Here is a 20,359-nt window from a genome sequence, read left to right on the forward strand (position 1 = left end):
CTCCATGAGGTCACGTATGCCTTCTCAGTTAACACATCCACACGTTCTGTCCGGGCTTCCCTGGTGGCGCAGTGGTTGAGAATCTGCCTGCTAATGCAGAGGACACAGGTTCGAGCCCTGGTCTGGGAGGATCCCACATGCCGTGGAGCAACTAGGCCCGTGAGCCACAACTACTGAGCCTGCGCGTCTGGAGCCTGTGCTCCGCAACAAGAGAGGACCCCGTAGTGAGAGGCCCACACACCGCGATGAAGAGTGGCCCCCGCTTGCCACAACTAGAGAAAGCCCTCGCACAGAAACGAAGACCCACACGTTCTGTCCTAGCCCCATTCTTCTGGACTTCTCTGAAATTTTTGACACGTTGACCATCTTTTTTTTAAAATTTTAACTCGGGCATTCTTTGGTTTTGCACTGCTCTTCATTTTCTCCATAAGACTTAGCGTTCTTCTTTTGCTCTTTTTGTACTTGGGACTGCAGGTGTCCTCTTGAAGGCAGTGCTTTATACCTCCAGTTTGAGCTTTAGTCTTCTATTCCTGATTGCTTGCTGGACATTTTCATCTCGATGTGTCACTGTTATTTAAAGCACTCAGCAGATTTCCTGCAAAGCTTTGTGACTCTGCAAGGACCTCTATGCTTTAGATCCCTTTATGCTTTAAAGCAGAACTTGCAGGCATCTGGGTCTGTGCCTTCTGCCTATCACTGTGTCACTAAGTCTTGTCAGTTCTTCCTGGTGATTCTCACGTTCGTTCATTTCCATTCTTAACTGTTGCCACATTTATCAGACTTTGAACAGGGTGTGTTTGGATTGTGAGTGGTCCTTGAGGATTCACTGATGATGAATATGAATCAAGGTGCCATAACATCAGTGAGGCCAGATAGTACCTTCTGTTCTGTTACTGGAGCTTTGCTTTCGTGTGGTTGAGATTATCAGCTGACTCATATTAGTTGAGTTGGTGCTAGCTTATTTGTGTTGTGTTTAGTGAGATGGTGATATGGATAATTTAATATTACCCAATATTTGAATTCTCAATAAACTTTTGACTTCTTTTCCGCAGCAGATTTGATTCTTAGTTTGTTAAAATAAATTTTCACAGCTTAAGTCACACATTCAATAAGAATAATGAAAGCAGATCAGGAAGTATGCAGAGTGCTTGCGATGAAGACTTTGTCGAGCATAATCTAGAGTCGGAGGGTGAGGTCAGCATCGTGGCAGCATGAGACACCCCCTTTGTCTTCCCTGCTCCGTCTACAACCAGTAAAACGCCTATAACTCAACATAGGTCCACCGCCTAGCACCCCAGATGCGGGGGGTTCCACACATCTGTCCATGTAAAGGCGAGTGGACTGGAACACACAGAGGAGGCTGAACCGGGGAACAGCTGAGGCAGTGCTTGCGAGCCCGGACCCATAGCCGTGGCAGCTGAGGGGCCTGCAGCCCCAGAGAACCCAGTAGAAGCAGAGAAGGCCGTGCACACGCCTGGCCACTTGGCTGCAGCAGCGCCCATGGTCACGGGGAGCCGGGCAGCAGTGGAGGGGGATTGCAGCCCTGGTCCTCCAGTCATGGTGGCGCCCCTAACTCGGCGGCCTGTGCATACCTGACAACCCCATGGCCCTGGCTGCCCCCTAAACCCTCCCCTGTGGCAGCAGAGCTTGCAAGCCAGGAGACCCTGGACGAGGTGGGGATGCCGCCATCCCAGTGCCGTAGGTGGCAGCCCAGTACAGCAGCACCGGGAGCATCAGGGCACCAGCGACCCTGGAGTCATGAGCAGCATCACGGAGGGCACCAGGGACACCTCTGACGGGCGTGGTGGAGGGTGGAAAGTGCAGAGCCTCCTTCCTATGTGATCAGAGGCAGCGTAGGTAAGAGAAACCAAACACTGGGGCCCTAGCGCCACCTTCTGGAAAACAAAAGAAAGGCCTCTAATTACCAACCAGTTGAATCATTAGAATCAAGTTGGAAAAAAGCTTTACTTAAAGAAGAGAGGTGTTCACTACTTCAGATGCACTGGCAGAGGAACACCTCATCAGGTGCCATGAAAAACCATGGTAACATGGCATCACAAAAAGAAAACGACTGATCTCCAGAAACCAAACTTAAAGTCGTGGAATATTGCAGTCTGACTGATAGAGAATTCAGAATAGCTGTCATGAAGAAACTCAACAAGCTATAAGAAAAGTCAGAAAGGCAGTTCAGTGAGCTCAGGAATAAAATTAATGAACAGAAGGATTACTTTACCACAGAGAGTGAAACGCTAAAAAAAGAACCAAGCAGAAATTCTGGAGCTGAAGAGCTCAGTAAAGGAGATGAAGAACACATTAGAAGGCACTGGAAACAGAGCAGAGCAGATGCAAGAGAGAATTAGCAAACTCGAAGACAGAGAGATAGAAATGATACAGGTGGAAGAGGACAGAGAAATAAGATCTAAACAAAGTGAAGAAATTCTGAGAGTACTGTCCGAGTCGTTCAGGAAGGGCAATGTTAGGGTGATGGATGTCCCAGAGGGAGCAGAGTGGGGGAGGGGAGCAGAGAGCTTATTTAAAGAAATAATAGCTGTGGGGCTTCCCTGGTGGTCTGGTGGCTAAGACTCCACGCTCCCAGTGCAGGGGACCCAGGTTTGATCCCTGGTCAGGGAACTAGATCCCACAGGCCACAGCTAAGAGCCCATGTGCTGCAACTAAGAGTTCCCATGCCGCAACTAAAAGATCCTGCATGCTGCAACGAAGATCCCATGTGCTGCAACTGGCGCAGCCAAATAAATAAATAAAAAAATTTTTTTTTAAAGAAATAATAGCCGAGAACGTCCCAAACCTGGGGAGGGAACTGGATATACAAGCCCAGAAAGCTAACAGAACCCTAATTGTCTCAATGCAAAAAGACCTTTTCCAAGACACATTATATTAAAACTATCAAAAGTCAATGACAGAGAAAGAATTTTAAAGCAGCCAGGGAAAAAGGATGGTCACCTGCAAAGCAACCCCCATTAGGCTACCAGCAGATTTCTCAGCAGAAACTCTACAGGCCAAGAGAGGGGAGTGATATTTTGAGAACACTGAAAGGGAACTGTCAGCCAAGAATACTCTGCCAAGGAAAGTTCCCCTTCAGGTATGAAGGGGGGATAAAGGCTCTCCCAGGCAAACAGGAGCTGAGGGGGTTCAACGCCGCCAGACCTGCCTTACAAGAGATGCTGGAAGGAGCTCTTCTACCTGAAACAAAAAGGCAGAAGTACACAAACTTTGAGTAAGGTGGTAAATAGAATCAGAAAATTGTGACTCTGTATCAGAATAGGTTGTTAAACATTTAATTACAGCATAAAGGCTAAAGGAAAAGAAAGCAGTGAAAATATAGCTACTTCAATTTGGTAACAAAATCATAACACAAAAAGGGATCATTTGAGGTAACAAACAACATAAAATGGGAAGAGGAAAAGGACAGAAACCATACAGGCAAATGAAGATAGATGCTGTCAGCAGAAAACGGACTATTTTATCTATGAGACATTTTATACAAAAAGTGATCTGGAATCTTGCTATTCTAAATGTGGTCTGTGGTGGCAGCATGGGCATCTTGGGTTGCTTGTCAGGATTGCAGAGTCTCAGGCACCGTCCAGGGCTACCAGATTAGAATCTGCATTTTCATCACATCCCCAGGGATGTGCATGCGCTGGGAGACACCGATCTAGAACTGACCGTGCAGTTCTTTTCTTTTTCTTAGTGGGAGACTTAGCTGCTAAAATAGTTAAACCCTCCAGCTGTTTATCTATTTGTGTTTTCCTGTATTTGTCTTTTTGTTCACCTTAGATTTTTAGGTGAACTTCAGAGGAGACTGTTGTAAGTCTTGTGAACGATGGAGAGTAGCTGGGGGAGGCAGCTGGAGCTGCAGGGTCACCGAAGTCACCTGGAGGAGGCAGCGTGTGGCCGAGTGAGCCCGGCCTGCTGCGGCCTGGAGAGAACATTTGGAGCGGAGGGGCAACACGTGCAGAGGCAGGAAGGCAGGAAAGGGCATGTGTGAGTGGGAGTGCTGTGGTGAACTTGCAAGAGGACATTGGGCCTTGCCACAGGGTCTGGGCCTGTCCCTTTGCTGCTGTGTGAGGTGTTCCGCTGTGCTGCCTCTGCTGTCAGCTCCTGAAAGTTTCCCATTACTCTAATGCCCTTCCCTTCAGCTCTCCCAGACTCCCCTACCATCCTCACCTTGTTTAGCCTTTGCCAAGATGTGTTTTGGTATATTCTGTGCCGGGGGCCTCCTAGACAGCCTTTAAACTTCATTTCAAGCTCTCTGTGAGACCTGCACGCCTTCCAGCAGACTTGTCTCCATAGCTGGGGTCCTCCTTGCCCCTTACGTATATCTTACATTGTGCTAAAATTGATTACAAACGTAACGTTCTACCATGTTGATGTGTGCAGCCTATTCATTTTCACTGTTGTGTAATATTCCATGTATGGAGATAATCGTACTGTTGAATGTTTTTAAGGTATTGTCAATCTTTTTAGAAATCATGCTGCTATAAATATTCTGGTTACATGGCTTCTTGAGTATATATATATATATATATATATATATATGAGGTTTTTTTAAATAACTTGATTTATTTTTGGCTGTGTTGGGTCTTTGTTGCTGCGCACAGGCTTTCTGTAGTTGTGGTGAGCGGGGGCTACTCTTCAATGCAGTGCGCGGGCTTCTCATTGCGGTGGCTTCCCTTGTTGCGGAGCACAGGCTCTAGGTGCGTGAGTTTCAATAGTTGCGGCACGTGGGCTCAGTAGTTGTGGTGCACAGAATCAGTAGTTGTGGCTCGCAGGCTCAGTAGTGTGGCTCGCGGGCTCTAGAGTTGTGGTGCACGGGCTTTGTTGCTCTGTGGCATGTGGGATCTTCCCGGACCAGGGCTGAAACCTGTGTTCCCTGCATTGGCAGGCAGATTCTTAACTGCTGTGCTACCAGGGAGGTCCCGAATATATGTTTGAGTTTGTTTGTAGTGTTTTCAGTTTTATTTGACTGTGATCCAGAGAAACAACACTTTATAATGTGACCTGATTTCTGTATATATATATATATGTATGTCAGCTGATTTTTTAAAAAAGTTTAACAAAGTTATACTTACCCTTTGTGTGATGCACTCATATCTTTTTTTCTTCTAAAAGTGAATACTTGCTGAGATTAAATTAATGAATTATGCCCTGCTGTTTAAAATATTGCTGTAGGGTATGTTGTGTATGTGTGAATGTATATGTGTACAAAGATGTGTCATATCATGACTATAAATTGATAAACATATATGTATGTGTGTCAGCATGTGTGTGTGTGTGTGTGAGAGAGAGAGAGAGAGAGAGAGAGAGAGAGAGAGAGAGAGAGCAGATTGTCTGGTGGAAGGGTTTATTCATTTAGAACTTGATTACATTTCACCAAATTGTTTTTTAAATGGTTATACCTGTTTATATTGGTGTGGCCTCCCGAGTCTGGGAGCTTAACTTTTTATCATATGTCTATGGTCTTTTAAAGCATTTACTTAGCACAGAATTGGTAAGTACTCATTGGGTAGTTTGGTGAAAGAAGATGAGGATTTCATACCTGTAACTGCATGACTACCATGTTAAGCAAGTACTGTTTTATCAAGCCAGCTTTTTACTTAAGCTCACAAGGCTAATTTTATAGAGTGGATAACCCATTTGTAATTTCGGTTAGGCTTTTAAAAGTCTATTTTTAGGGGTTCTTGACTATATTGTTCAGTTATGATAGTTATGTTCCAAAGAAAGATACATTGACAAAATTACATTATTATTTCAATTGGTAAAAAGTGATTGGGGCTAAAGTTTCCCATAAGTGATAACAAGTTTTTTTTTTCCCCTTGCAGGAATCAATAAAATGGTTTTCATAGCCTTAAATTCGTAAGACCTAATCATTATCTAACATTTAATTATATCTAGCTTTTGCTCAATAGTAATATAGCCATTTAAAAATTTTTGCTAGCATTATTCTTGTGCAAGGTTTTTTTACATTAAAGTCCCTTTCTTTTGTTGTTATAAAAATGCACCACTGTATTGGGTGCTACAGCTTTTTACCTGCATGGACAGTCATATCCCATTATGCAAGTTCATTCAGCCATAGCGTTCACATCAGGAAAATCGTGCTGTATAGAAAAGTCTCCATTTGTATTTGGCTGAGGTTGTAGCAGATTATTCTGAGGGGAATCATTCTGTTTTAATAACAAGCCCCACTTGGAGTGTGTTGAAAATCTTTGTTTTCTCCTCATGCTCTGGACCCACTGCCTGAGAGGGAAAGTTAAGATACAGTTGTTTTACAGACCAATGTAGGAACTTCTCTAGAGAAAGAAAGGTATTGTATTTTGATTATCAAAAATTTCTTAACATGACAGTAACTTGCACTTAAGTAGTACTTTAAAACTTTAAAAATGTTTTCCATACGTGTCTCACCTAAGTACTGAGGGCAGCCATTCTAACTCCATCTAACAGATGGGAACCTGGTAGCTCAGTTTGTTTCTAGTCCAGGGTAATTTATGCAGCTCAGAGGTGGCCGAGTACACGGGCAGTGCTGGTCTGTTGACCCGCTAACTCATTTTGACACTCTCGACGGTCAAACATATTTAAATAGAGCGTGTCCCAGATGTTTGTCAGCTTATAGGTGTCACTTCTCAAATTTAAAAGCAGGATATTGTGGCATAAATTGTATATGCGTGACCTCCCTCCTCAGGAATTTTGGGGGAATGTGTTTAGTTTTACTGGGTTGAAATTATTGGCCTCAGTGGTGTTTTGTAGATTCACTCTCACCTTTAGGTAAAAAGTATGTACTTAAACAGAAACCTAAATTTTTAAAAAAGCTTTTTTTTTTTTTAAATGTATTTATTTATTTATGACTGTGTTGGGTCTTTGTTTCTGTGCGTGGGCTTTCTCTAGTTGTGGCAAGCGGGGGCCACTCTTCATCGCGGTGCGCAGACCTCTGTCACTATGGCGGCCTCTCTTGTTGCGGAGCACAGGCTTCAGACGCGCAGGCTCAGTAATTGTGGCTCACAGGCCCAGTTGCTCTGTGGCATGTGGGATCTTCCCAGACCAGGGCTTGAACCTGTGTCCCCTGCATTGGCAGGCAGATTCTGAACCACTGCGCCACCAGGGAAGCCCAAAAAAAGCTTGGTTTTTATTGATAACCTCTTACTGTATTTTTTTTCATTATCAAGTGATTTATAGAAATCTGTTATATATAAGCTTCTGAACATTTGATATAATTTCCGGATAGTACTTTTATCTTCCATTTTACTTTCATTGTACAAGCAATATGTGAAGATAATCATAAGAGCATTTAAAATTATCAGGAAATAATACATTCAAAGATATGAAGAATAGTACAGCTGAGGCTTGTATTCTTGTATACTTAGGTGAGTTTCCCTACAGTGTTTTTCAGAGTTTTTTGACCATGACCCAAAGAGCTAACATTTTATAACACACCTTAGTTCATCTATAACTTTTCTTAATCTCAGGGTTCTATCTGAGATTTATTCATGTTGATACAAGGCTTCTTGAGGCAGTCCTTGTTGTTTCTCATCCTACAATTAGTATTAATGGATTAAAAAATTCCCCCCCCCCCCAGTGTGTTGATTGCAAAATGGAAGTTGTAGTTTTCAAGGGCATTTCCTCCTAATTACCAGTGAGGGTTTTTAAGTGTTTATTGGCCATACATTTCTTCTGAATTACTCATTCGTATCTTTTTGTCCATTTTTCTGTTTAGGTTGGTTGTCTGTTTCCTACTAATTTCTGTTTCATTTTTTAAAACCTCTTTGATTTTTACTTGTTGGTAATCTTTTAAGCAATACCCTACACGTTTAATAAAGGACTTACTTTTTACTGTGGGATATTTCTACTCCTGGTTCAAATATGGTGAGTGAGTAAACTGTTCACATAAAGTAGTTTTAAATTCTTAGACAGATTTGGGGGGAAGCTGCTAGGAAAGGAAAATTAGTAAACTCATTAAGGTTCTTGAAGGTTGATTTATAACCTTTCAGCACAGCCAAGACACACATCTTCTTAGCAAGCTGCTGCTGTGCCATTTGAAAATTTGAACGTGTGAATTCTGTAACCCTCCATTAATTACGATTGTAAAAAGAACCACAATGCTTCTTATATTTTATTTTATTTTATTTATTTACTTTTTGCGGTACGCGGGTCTCTCACTGTTGTGGCCTCTCCCGTTGTGGAGCACAGGCTCTGGACGCGCAGGCTCAGAGGCCATGGCTCACGGGCCCAGCCGCTCCGTGGCATGTGGGATCTTCCCGGACTGGGGCACGAACCCACGTTCCCTGCAAAGGCAGGCGGACTCCCAACCACTGCGCCACCAGGGAAGCCCTATTTTATTTTTTAATACTAGCTTTTCTCTGTTTCTTCTCTGTGATTAGGTCCTCGATGGGCTTCCTGGAATATTGGTGTGTTTATTTGCATCAGATGTGCTGGCATCCATAGGAATCTTGGGGTTCATATATCCAGGGTCAAGTCAGTCAACCTAGACCAATGGACACCGGAACAGATCCAGGTAAACATTTCCCTACTGAGAAATTATTGAAAATATTTAAAATGGATTTATAATCTTTAATCCTTCTTGCACCTAAGGATTAACATTGAAAAGTAGTATATTGAAATATGGAATATGCCACATACAAAATTCGAGTGTTATCTGAATTGTCAGTTCACAGATGTGTATTTTTTCTTGGTTCTATAGTAAAGTCAGTTTTTTATCTATTTTTACCTAAAATGTTGATTTTGAAGTATTTAAAAAATTTCTTTTCCTTGTGCTGATGAAATTTGCAGGTATAATTCCATAGTCTGTTTTGCTTTGCTGTCAGTAGAGGGCGCCTGGGTAAAGACAAAGAACAGACCACCTCTTCCTGAGCGCTAACTGGAAGGCCTTCCCTTCTGTGCAGGGGTGGGTGTTTTCCATAGGCAGATAGGGCCGAGGGGTCGGAAGACAGCCCAGTTAGCAAATGTTCTCGTGACTGATTTGGGCTTGTTTTGAGCAGTTTAGCTTTTTAGAGAGAAATTTGTAATTTTAAGGGCTTGCCCTTTTTCCAGTGTGACAGTATTAAATCCTCAAAATCATACTTGCTAGTTCTTAAGGTTAATTGCTAATGTAAAAATGATTATTTCTACTGGTTTTATTTTATAGTTCACAGTGAAATTACATAACTTTTTCTTACGACCTTTTCAAATTACTTTAGTCAGCATGAAGCCTAAATATACAGATATATGTAGTTGAACTTCATGATACACACACAAACCTCACAATCGTAAAGGAACAAAAATAACACAAAAATTGGCATGGGTTGGGTGGGGTGGGGTGGGGTGAGGGTGGAAAGAATAGGATAGAATGCTGGGAGGGTGTGGTGATTAAAAAATGATACATAGACTTGGTTAAAGAAAGTAAAATTTCTATACTGAAGACATATTTATGCCAAAGTAAGTTCCAGATGTAGCAAAGATTTAAATATTAAAAAAAATTAAACCTCAAAAATACTCAAAGAAAAAAAAATAGAATAGAGATTTTTCAGGCCATAAAATCAAGCATAATTTACTTAGTTTAGTCTTAGACTAGTTTTTGAACATTTTGCTGGCTAGAGCATAAAAGGAAATATGAAACTTTGTGTATTTTCGAGATCCTTGAGGATAAATTTTACTTGTTAATCAAGGAAGCAGAGCTTTTTGAACATTTTATATGAGGCAGTGTTCTTAGTAACATCTCTGTAGTAACTGTGGTGACAGATTTCATGACATTGTTTAAGTTGTTTTTAAGAAAACATGTAGCTTGAAAATGTAGCTTGGTGTTTGTAATGGATTATGGAGGTACAAAACATTCAAGACCCAGTGTATTGCCTTTTTAATGGTTCATTTCAGACTAAGGAGAAAACGTGAAATCCCTGGACAGTTAAATTCTCCAGAAATATTATTTTTCTCAATTAAGCTGCTGAAAGGAGTTGAGTAGCAGGTTATTTGAAGTAGGCAGCTGTTCTTTTTTAATAGTTTAGAGCATAACTTCCCAAACAGAGGGCTGTAGTTCACTGGTTTTCTGTGGGATTGGTTATAGGTACAAAGCAAGATCCTATGTTATTAAATGTGTAAGGATTTTGAAAGCAATTATTAAGTAACATACAGTCTTTGAAATGGTATTTGAACACATTTGCATGGTTCCAACTGTCAGCTTCTTCAGATAAGAATTACTGTTTTCGAATGCAAGATTTTTGATGGGTACTTCTCACAGAGGATGCTCTGTGTGGCTCCGTAAGCCGTGGGGCTGCTCCTGCAGGTGAGGAGGGTAAAGGTAGGTGCACTCCTGCAAAATCAAATTGAGGAGACAATGAAATTTCACTTTAAAGAAGAGCAGGGAAGCCTAACCACACGGACAGATCTTGTGGGGGGCTTGTCGGCACTTGCAGGCAAAGCCAGAGTTGTTCTTCGGAAACTGGCCCTGGACTGCTGTGCGGTGAAGAGGAAGAAGCGGTTGGCCAAGACCCCAGGCTCCACACTGCGGAGCACAGGGGTTGTTTTAAGGCCGCTGGTTCCAGAGAGGCCGCAGAGCAAAGTGATTGAGAAAGTTGTCTCTGGAGCCAGATGGCCAGGTAGGCCTGGGCGGTGTCCGAGCTCAAGTGCCTGAGCGCCCTTGTCTGCGAGGTGGGGTGGCAACTGTCCCCCTGCAGGGGCCATGAGGACCAGCTAAGTTAGCGTGGGTAAAGCAGTTACAATGGTGCCTGGTATGCTTTTTATTGAGGTATAGTTGATTTACAGTGTTGTGCTGCTCTTTTTAGACGGGCATGTCTTGAACACTCAGTAACGCCGACTTGTCAGTTACCAGTAGGATTAGTCCATCTGTTCACTGTGCAGACCCTCTGCTGTTGCTGCTCTGAGTATCTTTCTGATCTTAAGCAATTAGCTTCCCTAGTGAATCTGCTGTGATGAATTGGTTGCTAAATGTACTACTGAGTAAACAAACAAATGGACCCATTGTGTGGTATTACTGAGTATAGAAGAATTACTTTTTGAGAATATTTGTGAGAAGTAATTCGCGTTTAGTGGTATTGGATGGTAAGGCATTCAGAGATGAGTGGTTAGGTAGTGGCATCCATTGTCTATTGAGGTCACTCCTTATTCAGCTTTAAGCAGGTCCTATTTCCTGTGGTGGTAGGTGTGTTCCTTACAATCCAATTCTATCCACCTTGGCATTATTTATTTATTTACGTAGGAAAAAAAAAAGAGGTATAATTACAGAGAGAATCCAGATAAAAGTGAGTTTTACGTACCTTGGCAGATGTCTTTATAGTCGTCCACCCGTATCCTCGGGAGGTTGGTGCTAGGACCCCCACGGACACCGAAATCCGTGGACACTCAAGTCCTTTACCTGAAATGGTGGAGTTCCTGGACACGGGGCCGCGCATGGGCAGAGCTGACTGTGTGCGTCAGCAGAATCCTGGTACAGATACTCTGAGCGCGTCCATCACTAGGGAGAGGTTCCTTGTGTCCACTTCTAGTCAGGACCCTCCAGGGGCAGCCGCTGCACTGATTTCTGTTCCCTTAGGTTGCTGTGCATTGGAACTTTTGTCTTTTGGAGTCTGTTCTTATTAACTCTGAGTCTAGGTTCAGATTGGGGAAAGTGAAGATTGCAGTGTGATTTAGTGTTCCATATCCTTACGATGTAAGAATTTATTTAGCATAGAAACTGCTTGGGCGATACTTGCTCACAGAGTAAGAGAAATGCTTTCACTGCATGTCGTCAGTTCTGCTCTGGGTCTTCCCCACCACCACCTGACATGTCATGGGGATCGTGTCTCTCATTTTCAAAGATGATACTTTGTTTTGGTTTTATTTATTTATTTTCTATATTTTATAAGTAAATGTGGAAACATCTAATCTCTGAGCCCCGCCACCCTGTTGAATAAAAGTGGTTTTTGTTAACATACTAAGTTTTGCCTCAGGACTTCTTGTCAACTGATATTATATATACATCATATTTATGTCAGTTATTTATATGTTTGTGTGGCAGTGTTTAGGGCATCTGTCATGTTATAGCTGTGTAAGTATTGCTGTATGCTTACTTTTAAAAGAAAATAATTTATCTACCAAAACTTATTTGTATTTTGATAGAATGGAAATAGAGTTATTCACCTTAAATTTTAATAAAATTTTTTTTAATAGTGGTTCATAGATTAAATGTCTTTGATCTTGGGTTTATTGTAGGGTACTTCTCAAATTTTTGGAAAGGATCAATGTTTCAATACTTTTATAAATACTATAGCTTTTCCTTTAAATTTTGTACTGGTTCATCAACTACACGTCTTGATTACCATTTTTCCCCATTATTTAAAAATTCTTAATTATTCATTTTCCAGTGTCTGTGTTGAAGGAGTTAAAATAAAGAATACAGTAAACAACAAGGTCATACTGCATAGCACAGGGAACTATATTCAATATCCTGCAAGAGACCATAGTGGAAAAGAACCTGAAAAAAATCACATATATATATGTATAACTGAGTCATTCACTTTGCTGTGCACCAGAGAGTAACACAACATTGTAAATCAGCTGTACTTCAATAAAAAAGGTAAATTAAAAAAAAGAAATGGGGATTAAAAAAAAGAGTAAAGTTTCTTAGCTCACTTTGTAGATAGTCGTGTAAATTGTGTTGTCCAATAAAACACCTTAGTGAGGTTTTGTCCATAGTGGAAAGTATACTACGTATATTTGGTGTTTAAATTGATAACTTTTGGACCACTTTTAATATTTTATGTATCTGTAAATCTTTTAGTAATTGTCTCTCACATGCTCTTTGTTTTACTACTTACTAGTGTCATTTATTGATAGGGTACTTGGGATTTGTTTGGAAATACGAAGATAACTAAAATGTATTCATGTATAAAATATATCCAGTCTCCCTAGGCATAGTGGACTTGCCTTCAACATTTTGTAGGCATTTTCCCTTCCATGTCTTTATAGCTTTACCATTTGTGCTTTAGCTTTGGACTACACTTTGGACTAGAAGGAGGGGTCTTTTGAACCCAGCTCTCCTCACATCATCCTTTACTGTTACAACAGAAGAACAGAAGCTCTCCTCTCATTTTCTGTCCACTCATCCTCTGAATGTTTCCGATCTGACTTCCAGCTGTTTGTTCTCTTGTTCTAGGGGCAGGGTGGAGGAAGGTGGTGGGTGCCGGTTTCGCTGCCTTTATTTTCATTCTCAGCCTTCCTTCCTGCTTTTCCACCTAATTAAAAAAAATGATGTTCATTTGGAGACATCTTTTTTCTTTTTTTTTTTGCAGTACGCGGGCCTCTCACTGTTGTGGCCTCTCCCGTTGCGGAGCACAGGCTCTGGACGCGCAGGCTCAGCGGCCATGGCTCACGGGCCCAGCCGCTCCGCGGCATGTGGGATCTTCCCGGACCGGGGCTCGAACCCGTGTCCCCTGCATCGGCAGGCGGACTCTCAACCACTGCACCACCAGGGAAGCCCCTGGAGACATCTTCAAACTCTTTCCTCCTCTTTGAAACACGCTGCCTCACTCCCGCCTTTCATAAAATTTTCGCCTTGTACCCTCTGACCCCCACAAACAGCCCTCAACTCTGTTGTGCTCCTTTACTCTCTGGTTTGCTTGTTCACCAGTTAGCGTTTACCAGGTACTCACGGTGGCCGGCCACTGTGCTCCAGCGACTAGCTCTTATCTTCCTTTAGCAGCTGAATTTCTTGAGTAAGGTCTTTACCTGCTATTTCATTTCTTTACCTGACTTTTGCCTCTGCTAGCTCATTTTTATTCCCCTCACTCTGCTGAGTTTGCACTCACAAAGAGCAGTCACTCCTGTGGCCACGCCCAGCTCTCCGCCCACCTCCGCCTTGGACTCCCTGCTTCCCTGACACTCATCGCTGCCTCCTTGAAGCTTTTTCTTTAAAGTTACTATCCTCATCTTTTGTTTTGTTTTATTATTTAGGCGCTGTATTTTTTTCCTCTTTCTTTTTCTGCTTTTCCTTCCTGCTGGAGACTTGATACAGTTTTGTCTTTAGCCTTTTTGCTCTTTGTCTTTCTCCATGTGGAAAACTCAGTTACTGTCGTGGGTTCAGCCAGGATTTTTCAGTGCAGATGGTTTTTCCCTCTTTCCAGTAGTGACTTCTATAGAGTTTCAGTTCTTCTTTTAGATTGTCTGTTCTAAACCTTTGGTATTCATGGATTCATCATGCCTTAAGAAACCTTGCATATCCTTGGCATGAAGTAATTGGTAATTTTCCCAAGTGTGTTTGGTAACGCTGGAGTTAGCCGGTTAGGTTGATTCCAAGGCACTGGAATTTCAACATGGTTTTACATTATCTACTCGTATTTGTATATTGAAGAACTCTTGTGAAGTAATTAAAAACCTTGTTGCTTTGTGAAAAATGTTTTGCATAAAACATAGAAAGCCGACTGCTAATGCAATGATAGAAGTTAAGAGAAGGGAATAGATGTTACCAGGCATGGATTTTTTTTATTATTATTATTTTTTGCTAGATAACATGATGCATTTGGGTAGAATAAAGAACAGAATATCAGAATTAACAGCTGCTCTTTAACAGTATAAACAGAACCTCTAGCTGTTTCATACGGAAACAGGAAAAAAGGATTTATGAAATTGTTTCAGTGTTTCATTATGGAAAATCTTGCCCACAGTCATAGTAATTAATGTGTATGTTTGTAAATGTTAAGATTGGTAGATGTCTATTTACCTGTAGCTTGGTACATCAAAAATTTAAATAATCATCTGGTTATCCAGACTGGCTTTCTTTCTTGTGCCTTTGTATTCCATCAGTTCTTAATTTTTTCGTTGTTTCTGTTGCTTTCCATTTTCCCCCCTTTTCTCCGCATATTCCAATATACTTGTAAAATTCCAAAAATACGGCAGCCGTAGGGAGTCTAACTTAAGCTAGTGTGTGGAAGTTCCAAGGTAACATATGCAGGTACTAGAAGGCAGTACTTTTCAGCATTTCAAGCCGCCCCAAACTGAAATTGATTGCCTTGGAGAGTAGTCAGTTTACCATCACTGGGTGGTTTGTGCCGAGGCTGGACGAGCACCTTGAGGTGTGTAGCTGGGCTTCAAGCATTGGGTGGCAGGTGGGGAGCTGTTTGGATGACTCAAGTCTCTTCCATGCTTGAGATTCTTTGATTGTATGCCCAGTCCTCTTTGGTTACCACAGCAGTTCAAAATACATTTTCATTATCTGTGTTAGAATAAAGACGGTGAATCACAGAGATGTGATTAAACTTTTTCCAAAAGTCAAATTCCACCCCAGAGGATAAAAATGTTCTGAACTCTTCAGTAATTCAAAAGAATGTGACAAGATTATTGGGTTGAGTCTGAAAGACGGGTTCTAAAAATGTTTTGGACGATCTTTTTTGCTCTTCATATTTTCTTTCATAAAGAGAAAATCACTAGCTAAATAAATAGGTATAGATTTCTATGATAACCTTGTCATTCCCGGAAAAACCTACTGTAAGGTAACTTGGTGTAGCCTTTAGTTTAATTTGGCAATAGATGTGTCATAGCGTTGACCTGCTTGTCTTAATTTAAACTTTTGATTTTTCTTAGAAAAGGATTTTTCCTAAGGAAGCTACTAACATCATTGATTTCTGGCTAATCTTCATCAGTAAGCTTTGCTGTATTCTGTCACCTCAGCTTGAATTCCTAATCAGGGCAAATCAGGGAGAATAGGCAAAAGGGACTTGATAGTTACTTTAACTACTCTGTAGGTAGAAAAGCAACTAAAATGACAGGTACTTTTTATGTTGTGGTCATGTTGTGTGCATGCTCAGTGGTAAAATTGGGGTGTAAAAGATTAAGAGTTGGAGATGAAAGTGCCTGAATACACTGAAGAAGTTTTCTCCTCTTTCACTTTCTGACATAGTATGTTTTGGATGGAGTTATGATAAATTTTATTCTTTAGAAGCGTATTAATTTTGTGAAATGAAACGACTTGCAGTTGATACTAAGTTCAGCCTCCTGTGAGCTCCCTCTGCCGTCTTTAAAAAATGGAAACCGGGAACTAGAGTGTTGTTAGGCAATCCAAACTTAAATTTTACTTGAATCATGCGTTGTGCAGGTTTGTTTTACTTGGAGCAGGATCCAAGGATTTATCACATTGATCCTTTCTCCGGGCCTGGTGTTAGCTCTTTGTGAGTAATTAAATTGTCAGTTCCTTGCAAAAAATGGCATTATGGTACCATTTTAAGTCTTTAGGTGCAGGTGAGATAAGGTATTATGTTTTCCTGGGAGTTCCGCAGAGGAGAAAGATGCATTAAATAAAACATATTATTAACAGTAATCTTACCTGTGTTTTTAAATGAGGCTACTAGCACATGTAAAACACTGTAACTGGCTCATTATCTTTCTGTTTCCCAGCGGTGGTGTAGATGTGTCGCGGCTGTTATGCGGTCGTCTGGAGCCACTGCAGCCCTCTTTTGCTTGATGTTTGCATGATCTGTCTTCTTCCGTGCTTTTATGTTTGACCTGTCTCAGTCTTGAAATATAAGAGGTTTCTTTTAGACAGGAAATGCCTGCATGTGGTATGCTCTTCCAATATGTAGTTTCAAATTTTTTATTTCAGTGACTTTTTAAAAACTAGTTTTTTAGTGTCGTGTTTCCTTGTTTGAATTTCCTTTTTCAGTGACTCTTACCTGGCTGTTGGGTCTTCATTGCCTGACTCTATTATTTGTCACTTTCTCTTCGATCCTTTTCATTACTTTTCTTTTTTTTTTCCATTAAAATTGTTTTCTTCTTTTGCCTCTCCAGTTTTCTTAGACCGTTGTTTGCTGTGTTTATTTGTTCTGGTCATCTATTTGATTTCATATTCATTTCTGAAATATTTTTTCTTTTATTTCTAATTCTTTTCCTGAGTTCTTGTTTTAATTCTGCATGTTTCTAATTTCTGATTTAGTTGTTCTTTCATAACACCACGTCCTTAAACTCATTTTACATATTCTTTCGTATTTTGTATTTATGTCTTTTAGCTTTAGCTTAGAATTAGTAGGCTACCGTTTTGATCTGTTCCCTGGGTGTGTTTGTTCTCGTGTGGCTTCACTGTCAGAGACGTTGTTCCATGTCTTATTCTCCTTTTCTGATAACTTTTTTTGTTTGTTTGTTTGTTTGTTTGTTTGTTTTTTTTGCAGTACGGGGGCCTCTCACTGTTGTGGCCTCTCCCGTTGCGGAGCAACAGGCTCCGGACGCGCAGGCTCAGCGGCCATGGCTCACGGGCACAGCCGCTCCGCGGCACATGGGATCTTCCCGGACCGGGGCACGAACCCGTGTCCCCTGCGTCGGCAGGCGGACTCTCAACCACTGCACCACCAGGGAAGCCCCCTTTTCTGATAACTTTAATGAGACTTGACCTTGATTTGTTTTCCGTTGATCATCTTTATATGACATTGTTTTTTCATTACCTTTAAAATGAACTCATATTCAATATAGCTTTTCTAACCTCACAGACTTCTCTCTTCTGTTGTTTTCACATGATGTTTAAAAAGTAAAACCACTTGTTTTCTGAGATGATCGCTCTGTTCCCTTCTCCCACTTTTATCTGGACCTTCTCGTCCTTTATCTCCATTATTTCTGTCTTGCTCCGTTTTGAATTACTCAGTGTAGGGCCCTGTCCTGGAAGGGAGATCTGGTGGTTCCTCATGGGAGCGCCTCCCCATTCCCAGCTTCTTGCACTTCCTTGCTCTTCGGGTAGGTAAAATCCCTTTCAGCTTCATCTGCTTTCTTCACGTTGGTTCACAGCAGTTTCCAGTTTGTATTTCTCCACTGTCTTAGTGTTCTGTTCTCAGATCCACCTGACACCTCATTAGCTGCAGGCAGGTCTAGTGGTCATTATGCCTCGTCCTTACCTGATGGCATCTCGGGATTTGTGGGGATCCTCCGTCACCAAATTTCAGTGTGAATATTGTGCATGGGTTTTGGTGTTTTTAATCTAGTACTATTTTATTTTTTTTGTAAGGAGCGTCTCAGAGCTTCAGAAACTGTCAGTGTTGTTACAGAATTCCCATGACAAATAATATTTAATAGAATAAAATTGTCATTAAAAAAGCTAATTTGAAGCACTCCATGATTTAACCACATTTGACCTGTATATGTTAGAACATTGTTTAACCTCTCAAGGTTTTGACCCTTAGATAAATTTCCATAGGGCCTTATATAAACCAGACACATAATAAGCTTTCAGTTCACAATTCTTGGTATACACTTATTCAAGAGACCCCTGGTCAAACAACTTTTTTCTTATTTTGTGGGAGGACTCATTATAATTCCATCAAACTGATGAAATTTCTCAAATTGTGGCCTCATGTACACACTTAACTTTTTTTTAATTGTGTATCCATTTTACAGATTTTCTGCAATGGCCCATTCTCATTGTATTTTTAAATTTATTTATTTATACAGCAGGTTCTAATTAGTCATCAGTTTTATACACATCAGTGTATACATGTCAATCACAGTCGCCCAATTCATCACACCACCACCACCCTGCCACTTTCCCCGCTTGGTGTCCATACGTTTGTTCTCTACATCTGTGTCTCAGTTTCTGCCCTGCAAACCATTTGACTGAGATTCAACTTATGCCAACTCCTTGCCAGGATCGTTAAATGTGTCCTCAAAGAAGCAGAGTAAGGTGGCAGCACAGTGCTGGGTTTATCTATTACCTGATGTGCAGAGTGAGATGAAGAAAGAAATGTGATACTGTCTATAGCAAAATTTAATCTGTGAAGTTTAATAGGATGTTTGCATTTTAAACAATCCATTGGGGGAAAAGGTCACATTTATTTTGAATCTGAATGTGCACAATTGTGATTTTTCTCTTGATTTTATTGTTTTTGAGGTTAAACTTTTAAAAATATCTGTAATGCTTTTTAGAGTTCCCTTTTCCTAGTGACTGGCTATAGTTCTTGGCTCAAGTCACTCATTAACCCTATTAATTCTGTACTGTCTAGGTGGGACTGAGAGTGTAACCAAAGAAATCACAAGCTACTTGAAGATAAGGGCTTCTATCCCATAGGGAGTGCTCTATTGGGTAGGAAGTTGTTGAGCGGCAGTGAAGGTAGAATACTTGTGTGAGTGGATCATGTGGGAACGCAATTATTGTTAATTTCGTTGCACACAGTATTTTAGAGGCGAGGTTGCTTCTCTTCCTGCTTTGTGTGAATGTAAGATGATCGAGAGTAGCAGGTGTGGTCAGGGCGCTGGCCTGGGACTCTGTAGACCTGGGCTCGGGGTTAGGCTTTGTTGGCTAAATGACGGGCCATCTTCAGCAAGTTACTTAGTAGTGGCTCCTTTTTTTCCCTTACCCTCAGTGTCTAGTGATATCATAAGTTCTAAACATATCTTTTAAATGTCTCATTACCTTTTTGACAGTGACCTTTATTTATTAATTTCTAAAAGCATGCAGCGGTGTGCAGAGGGCCTTCTAGGCAGAAAGATAGAAAACGTGTCGTATTTGAGAAAGTAAGTTAGTTATCGGGTGCAGTTGTATGTGCATAGGGGGTGAAGGTGGAAGTTGTGGGCACGGGCTGGTTTGGCCTTGATCCTGTGAGGGATGGGGGATGAGGAGAGGGACAGCCTACGAGCTCTTAACGTGTTCTCAGTTGAAGAGCGACACCTAACGTTATGTTCCTTTTAAGAACATAAATCCAAGGGGCTTGTTCCTGCAGTGGCCTAGGCAGTGGGTGACTAGATCTTCAGCTGAAGTAGTGGCAATGAGGTTGATTAACGGGATAAACCTACAAAAATATTACAGTTAGAATCGCTAAGACTTCTGACAGAAGGGGCAAGAGTCCAGATGACTCCTGAGCTGGGCCTTAAGCACCTAGGACGAAAGTAGTGGTTTATCCCTGGACTTCAAATGGTATGATTTCATAGTAAGTAGAGATGACAGAAGACTGTAATGTGAAACTTTTCCAGTTTTGTCATAACAATGTTTAATTTTATTGCTTAAAAATAAAAGAATTCATTCTCTGAATTTGTAGCAACTTAGCCAGTGCTGCAACTTATGAATCAAGATCTGAGAATATCTAGAAATTGTGAAAAATAGGAAAACTGGTACCTCTGATTCCACATCATCATTTAACAATTTTAATGTTGAAATACGTGTGGTTTACTTACTTTGTTCTTAAAAACAACAATTAAAACTCCCCTAAAACGCAATTTCATGAAAACTGAAGGAATGGACTCTGTATTAAATATTTTGAAAGAGCTCCTGAGACCAAAAACAGTGGCCCTTCTTTTCTAGCAGCTGGAACCCAAAAGATCTTGAAACCAGTCCTGAAAAGCTTGCTCCTATGCAAGAAATCCTGGTGGCTTTTGAGAGGAAGATAGAGAACTA

General features: G+C 41.1%; 1 protein-coding gene across 3 annotated transcripts in view; it reads left to right on the plus strand.

The window, feature by feature from the left end:
- Positions 1-20,359, plus strand: part of SMAP1 (small ArfGAP 1) — a 136,858-nt gene that overhangs the window by 37,680 nt on the left and 78,819 nt on the right. For all 3 annotated transcript variants that reach the window (XM_007447206.1, XM_007447204.1, XM_007447205.1), the window contains exon 2: positions 8,391-8,524. In XM_007447206.1, the coding sequence (XP_007447268.1) occupies positions 8,391-8,524 (134 nt within the window). The remainder of the gene's footprint in view (positions 1-8,390; positions 8,525-20,359) is intronic.

The sequence above is a fragment of the Lipotes vexillifer genome, unplaced genomic scaffold (assembly GCF_000442215.2).
Source record: "Lipotes vexillifer unplaced genomic scaffold, Lipotes_vexillifer_v1.1 scaffold1180, whole genome shotgun sequence".
NCBI classification, from domain to species: Eukaryota; Metazoa; Chordata; class Mammalia; order Artiodactyla; family Lipotidae; genus Lipotes; species Lipotes vexillifer.